Source organism: Penaeus chinensis, chromosome 29 (genome assembly GCF_019202785.1).
Source record: "Penaeus chinensis breed Huanghai No. 1 chromosome 29, ASM1920278v2, whole genome shotgun sequence".
Lineage (NCBI taxonomy): Eukaryota > Metazoa > Arthropoda > Malacostraca > Decapoda > Penaeidae > Penaeus > Penaeus chinensis.
The window spans coordinates 7,613,110-7,620,609 of NC_061847.1; the positions used below are offsets into that span (position 1 = coordinate 7,613,110).

Sequence of the window (7,500 nt, forward strand, 5' to 3'; positions counted from 1 at the left end):
TAAGTATATGAAAGGAATACTATTCAAACACAGTGTATCACTTGACCAAATCAATATGTATACAAGGATGCATCACAATAACCATCAACAAAGATAAAAGCATAGATAAGGGGTTCTTAATCCCTGATCCACGGATGGATATCAGATAGTACGTAGGATGAGATAAAAAATAAAATATATGTCATTATATCAGATTGTTTTATATGAATTTCAATACTTTGTGTATCTCATATATATACTAGATAGTAAAATCTCAATAAAGTTCACTATGCACATTGCATGCAAAGTTGAGTTTATGTAGATATATCTAGGAGAGAGGATCCGTACCTTTCATCAGATTTCATTATACTGACTTTCATCAGGGGTCCGCGACTCTTAGAAAGTTAAGATCTACAGACATAGATGATTAAGCGAACCCCCTCCCCCCAAACAAAGAGGACCAGTACCATCTTGACATACAGAAACACGGTTGTACCTGAAGACTGCCATAGTGAGAATGAAGGCAATAGAAGTAATATTGCTTTGAGCTCCTTTTCCTTGCCTGTGAGTGCTACTGAAAAGAGAAGTTCTCGAAGGCTACCATACTTTAGATAAGATTTCTTTATTTTTACACATACTAGAGTTTGCTTCTACTGTCATACATCTCACATGGCAGTTTCCTTAACTGTGTTGCACAAGGCCTCTATGTAATAACATGAAGGTCATTTCAAGGAAATACAGAGGAAATGACTGATAATATTTTTCCCTACTGGCGTCAAAACGGAAATAAAAGTTGGCAACTCCAATCGTTTCCCGAAGGACGAAGGAGTATAAATACTCGGATGATTCCTTCAGTGCCAATACTCTTCTCGGAAGACGACAGACCAACCGATCATGAGATCTCAGCGACCTGTGGTAAGAATGGTTTGTTGTGTATAAATGCATACATTTTTATTTATTTTATATTTCATTTATTCTTTTTTTTTTTTTTTGGGGGGGGGGGGGTATTGCAAAAATGCCTATTCGATTAGAAATTGTAATTAATTGTTAATCATTTTCAGTTGAAAATGGCTGCCATGATGGCCCTGATGTCCATGGCAGCGGCTGGTGGTGGAGGCGGATATGGTGGCAGTGGAGGAGGTGGATTTGGCGGAGGACATGGAGGTGGTGGATTTGGTGGGAGGAAACGTAGGTGGCTTTGGCGGAGGTCACGGAGGCAGTGGTTTCAGTGGAGGAAGCAGAGGCAGTGGTTTCAGCGGAGGCCATGGAGGTAGTGGTTTTGGAGGTAGCAGCTCCGGAGGCTACGGCGGAAGCAGCGGAGGCGGAAGTGTAGTTGCAGGAGTCTTGGTTGGCAGCGGGTCCCTTCCGAGCGGCGGCGGAGGCGGATACGGAGGCGCAAGCGGAGGCGGTTACGGAGGTGGAAGTGGAGGCGGTTTCGGAGGCAGCTTTGGAGGCGGACATGGAGGCAGCTTCGGCGGTGGAAATGGAGGCGGTTTCGGAGGTGGCTTTGGGGGCGTCGGAGGTGGTCACGGAGGCAGCTTCGGAGGTGGAAATGGAGGCGGGTTTGGTGGCGGAAGCGGAGGCAGCGGCTACGGAAAATAAACAGATTACAGAAATTAACATCTTATTTCTTTTTAACCATTAAATTACCATCATAACCGTGCATAGGAAGAAAACCGTGAAGTGTGTTATACGGAAGGCATTCAGATGACCTCAAGCTATAACAGGTCGTATAATTTTAACTTGAATCCCTCTTTTGGGAGTGATTGGGATGCTGCATATCATATATGAAGTCAATATGTACATTACGTCCTGTACGAGATATATATATATATATATATATAGTTTTTATTATTAAAATCTAATAAAACTAATTCTTCTCTCTCGCAGTAAGTTAGCTAGAATTGAAAGCTAGTTTTCTAGAGAAAAAAAAAAGAATACTCAAGTAGATCTGTAGAGAAATAAAACTCGAAAAATGGACATCGAATCCCAAATTACTGATAAGATTTGTGCATTCATAGGCAAGCGTTGCAGTGTAAATTCATGTAACGAAACATGAAAACATGCGCACATGGAAAACCTTAACATAAATATATACTTTATACAAACAGTCTATTCCATATTTTAACACAATTTATTATATACAAAGCCCCTAAAACAATGTTCAAAATTAATTGGCACATTAAAATGTTAGCTAATTATATCATTCAAATTCAGTGACATGTGATGATTAAATTTCTTGCTTAATACGTTTTTCTTTAATTTTTTTCGATATATATATCTAAATCGTGATACATTAGAAATCCTGGAGTATAAAGTGTAAGTATCCTCATACTGGGTGCTTTGCTCAAATTGGAGTGTAAACGCGAATTAATATGAATCCTGATATTTGTTATAACACTAACAACATTGGGCATAGAAATTTCATCGCCTTTACCTATGAAAGTGAGAACAATAATTTATTGAAATATTTAATTTACAGTTTTATATGTATTATATATATATATATATATATATATATATATATATAATGAGTTGGGGTGTGGTAGTGGTGTGTGTTACATTATATCATACACGTTGCAGGCACAGCTGAATACATATATTTGTGATATATATATAATAAAAAATTTTAAAATATAAAGTATAAACAGACGAATAAATTAATTTATAAAAAAGAACTTTCATCATTTATAAATGCAGATCTCTTATATTTACGACCACCCACAAATAAAAAATTGATGTTGTTGTGTGAGTATGTGTGTTGTGTGAGTGGAGGATAGTGTTTTGGTGTGTGTGTGTAGTACAATGTATATGCTCACACAACATTCCAAGTCAGTATTAGGCCTTTATGTTTCTGTACATCAGTATTGCTTAAGTTGCAAAATATTATTATTATAAATAAATAAATATATATATATACAGAGAGAGAGAGAGAGAGGAGAGAGAGAGAGAGAGATAGAGATAGCATATATATATATATAAATAAATATATATATAAATAAATATATATAAATATATATATACATATCACTCTCTCTTTCTAAAAAAAACAATTTCATAGTGAGCGAAAACACTTTCGCTGTTGATGAAGAGTTTATATTCAAAACAAGCCACAGATTAGTCAATACTCTAGTGTAGGGTATAAAGCCAAAATAAAGCAAAATAAAGTAATTTTATGAACCGATACCTCTAACAAAATAAAAGCGAAGAACGGACCCTAAATAACATCAAATGAGAAACCACTTAAGGAATCACAATTGGGGGACAGAAAGAAGTAGAAGGACGAACTCTACAATGAGGTAAAAATAAAAGAGAACCCAAAAAAAAAAAGATTGAAGGGAGAAAAGGCGAGAAAAAAAAAATATATTTTTAAAATAATAGAAACAGAAATCGGGACAGCAAGCAAAGAATCGTAAGCAAAAGTACTCATATAAGATAATAAAGAGAAGTAAAATGCTTCCCGAGATATAGTAACTCCAACAACACACACGAACACCCACTGGATAGAACACCGCTCAACTATTTGCTGATTTGGTATTAACAATATATGTATACTATATATATATATAATATTATATATAGATATATATATATATATATATATATATATATATAATGTTTTTACATCAGTGTTTTAAACAGTGTTCATTGAACGAATGTAGAAAAATATATGAAAATAAGAATAAATCACTACACAAGAATAGTTGTTAAGGAGCTAAAACATGCGACGAAAAGTGACTCTAACTTTTTTTTTTTTTTTTTTTTTCATCATATTCTAGATATTGAGAAAAATGCATATTCGAATAGAAATAGCAATCATTGTTAATCATTTTCAGGTGATAGTGCAGCCCATGATGGCCCTGATGTCCATGGCAGCGGCTGGTGGTGGAGGCGGATATGGTGGCAGTGGAGGAGGTGGATTTGGCGGAGGACATGGAGGTGGTGGATTTGGCGGAGGACATGGAGGTGTGGATTCGGAGGTGGATTTGGCGGAGGTCACGGAGGCAGTGGTTTCAGTGGAGGAAGCAGAGGCAGTGGTTTCAGTGGAGGAAGCAGAGGCAGTGGTTTCAGTGGAGGAAGCAGAGGCAGTGGTTTTCAGCGGAAGCCATGGAGGTAGTGGTTTTGGAGGTAGCAGCTCCGGAGCTACGGCGGAAGCAGCGGAGGCGGAAGCGGAGGCAGCACGATACGAGGATAAAGCGGAAAAAAGCAGACTTACTCCTAGATGCATTAAAGTAAAATAAACTGTAAAAGTTTATATATATAGATATATATATATAGTTTTTATTATTAAAATCCTAATAAAACTAATTCTTCTCACTCGCAGTAAGTGAGCTAAATTGAAAGCTAGTTTTCTAGAGAAAAAAAAAAGAATACTCAAGAGTTCTGTAGAGAAATTAATCTCGAAAAATATGGACTTCGAATCCCTAATTTACTGATAAGATTTGTGCATTCATAGGCAAGCGATGCAGTGTAAATCATGTAACGAAACATGAAAACATCGCACACTGGAAAACCGCTTAACATAAATATATACTTTATACAACAGTCTATTCCATATTTTAACACAATTTATTATATACAAAGCCCCTAAAACACTGTTCAAAATTAATTGGCACATTAAAATGTTAGCTAATTATATCATTACAAATCTAAAAATATATGTACATATATTTAATATATATATATAAAAATATATATATATACACACACACACACATATATGTATATATTTATATATAGATATATATATATATAAATAAATATATATATAAAAATATATATATAAAAATATATATATAAAATATATAACATATACTATATACACAGAGACTATAATTGCAAAATTTGTTCCTGTATTTCTCCGTATACTAATTTGGCATAAAGTATAGTGTTTATATTATTATCACACAAATAGTTAGTTGTTTTGTGTCATTGCTATTGCATTGTGTATCACCATGTGTGAGCAGGGTCTATATCCAAGTTTTCGCATTTATGATGCCTTGATCATCATATTGTCTGATGGTAACATCTAAAAGTAAGGAATTCATAAAACTATAACAAACTATTTAATGGGCATGCGTAAAACCTTTTTTATTTTTTTTATTTCTTTATTTATTTATTTACTTATATATTTATATATAACATATATATATATATATATAAAAATATATATATATATGCATATATATATATATACACACACACACATATATATATATATGTGTGTGTGTGTGTGGGTGTGTGTGTGTGTGTGTGTGAGTGTGGGTGTGTGTGTGGGTTGGAGTACAATGTAATAATGCTCCCACACAACATTCCAATAAGTATTAGGCTTATGTTTTCTACAGCATATTTGCTTAAGGTCAAATATTTTAAGAAATTCATAAAATAAAGCATCCATAAGTTATTGTGAAGTCTTGAAAAAATAATATACACATATCACGTAAGTCGCCCATCTGCGTGTATTCATCCTCATTCATTAAGTGATATCTATGCTTCCTGAAAGTACAAAGAACTATACAAAAAATCACGCGTTTAGAGTCAACTAATTATAATATAATCACAGAGAAATTAAAGCTAAAATTTTGTTCCTTATTTTCTCCTATACTAATTTGCATATATGTGTATGTTTATTTACACACAAATAAGTTAGTTTTTGTGCATTGGCTTTGCTTGTTATGCACAGTGTGTGCTATTCTATATTTCCAAGTTTTCGCATTTATGATGCCTTGATCATCAATATTGCTGAGGTACATCTAAAAGGAAGGAATTCATAAAACTATAACAAACTATTTAATGGGCATGCGTAAAACCTTTTTTATTTTTTTTATTTTTTGTAATGCTGTTATGAATAGTGTTAAACAGTGTTCATTGCAAGGAATGTAAAAATGTATGAATAAGAATGAACATTTTCATATGGTCATACCTTTGTTTTCATGCTTTTGAATCATCTCGAGATATTTTGAAGGTACAGCATTTGCCAAAATAACTATGATTTTTTTTTTTTTTTCATCATATTCTAGATATTGAGAAAAATGCATATTCGAATAGAAATAGCAATTCAATTGTTAATCATTTTCAGGTGATAGTGCAGCTATGATGGCCCTGATGTCCATGGCAGCGGCTGGTGGTGAGAGGCGGATATGGTGGCAGTAGGAGGTGGATTTGGCGAGGACATGAGTTGTGGATTCGGAGGTGGTGGATTTGGTGGAGAAACGTAGGTGGCTTTGGCCGGAGGTCACGGAGGCGTGGTTTCAGTGAGAAGCAAGGCAGTGGGGTTTCAGCGAAGCAATGGAGTAGCAGCTCCCGGAGGCTACGGCGGGAAGCAGCGGGCGAAGTGTCTTGCAGGAGTCTGGTTGGCAGCGGGTCCTTCCGAGCGGCGGCGGAGGCGGATACGGAGGCGCAAGCGGAGGCGGTTTCGGAGGTGGAAGTGGAGGCGGTTTCGGAGGCAGCTTTGGAGGCGGACATGGAGGCAGCTTCGGCGGTGGAAATGGAGGCGGTTTCGGAGGTGGCTTTGGGGGCGTCGGAGGTGGTCACGGAGGCAGCTTCAGAGGTGGAAATGGAGGCGGGTTTGGTGGCGGAAGCGGAGGCAGCGGCTACGGAAAATAGAATATTAAAAAAAAATAAATGACAAACCTGTATATCAGAATCTGAATTCCTTTCATACCTCTATACCTCTGCCCAACACAAATCCATATATATACACTCACAAACACACATATCCACACACACATCTACACACACACACACACACATACACACACACACATACACGCACACACATCCACACACACACATGCACACACATACACATATATATGTATGTATGTATATGTATATGTGTTTATGTATTTAATCATTCAGATGCTCACAATTCATAAACCATATCAAGGGAAAGAACATTAAAAAAAGGAAGCTACAGATAAGTACCTAGCTCCTGGGCAATAAACCTTCATGGCAAATTATAACCCACTTACAGCTCATAGATGTACATGCGTACACATAAAATCGAAACTATTTCCACTATTTCTAATATAGCAAATCTAGTACTCGCATAATATCCTCTGTACTTATATCACCGTTTGTTATTTTACAAGATAAGAAAATAAAATCTCTGATAATGTGTAAGAATTGAGAATAGTAATGTGGAAAATCTCCTGATACGTGTAATGCCTCTTCACGAATTTGCATGAATTTGGGAAGGACAACATTGCTATAACGTAAAAGTACATACACCATGTGGTATCCTTTCCATAATTTTGGTAGCACTATTGCAAGGTTTAAATCTGGTATCTTTTCCACCTTTTTGTAATGATGATAACTGTAAGACATAATAATAAAGTTTGTAATAATGTGATATATTTCAAAAGCTTTTTTCAACTTCAGTCATTCTTCAACGACCAACGACCAGTTTAATAGATTTCTCAGTACATAACCTATATATTGTCCATGGCAAGAGACAAAATCACCTGGGAAATATATTGTAAAAAAAAAAAAAAAAATGATGAAGACTCATGGCTGACT

At 35.6% G+C, this 7,500-nt stretch overlaps 2 protein-coding genes across 2 annotated transcripts in view; both read left to right on the forward strand.

Annotated features, from left to right (window-relative positions):
- Positions 1 to 873: 873 nt before the first annotated feature.
- On the forward strand, positions 874 to 1,581 carry LOC125040328 (glycine-rich cell wall structural protein-like). The gene is made up of 2 exons (XM_047634882.1): positions 874 to 894; positions 1,081 to 1,581. The coding sequence occupies exons 1-2, from the start codon at positions 874 to 876 to the stop codon at positions 1,579 to 1,581; spliced, it is 522 nt and encodes a 173-aa protein (XP_047490838.1).
- Positions 1,582 to 1,954: 373 nt separating this feature from the next.
- The window catches only part of LOC125040329 (keratin, type I cytoskeletal 9-like), a 13,418-nt gene continuing 7,872 nt past the window's right edge, over positions 1,955 to 7,500 (forward strand). The window contains exons 1-3 of the mRNA XM_047634883.1: positions 1,955 to 2,014; positions 3,816 to 4,211; positions 6,098 to 6,545. Coding sequence (XP_047490839.1) covers positions 1,955 to 2,014; positions 3,816 to 4,211; positions 6,098 to 6,545 — 904 coding nt within the window. The remainder of the gene's footprint in view (positions 2,015 to 3,815; positions 4,212 to 6,097; positions 6,546 to 7,500) is intronic.

Coding starts and splice junctions, on each gene's coding strand:
- LOC125040328 (XM_047634882.1), top strand. CDS start 874: ATGAGATCTCAGCGACCTGTG. Junction 895..1,080: donor TGAGATCTCAGCGACCTGTG/GTAAGAATGGTT, acceptor TGTCCATGGCAG/CGGCTGGTGGTGGAGGCGGA.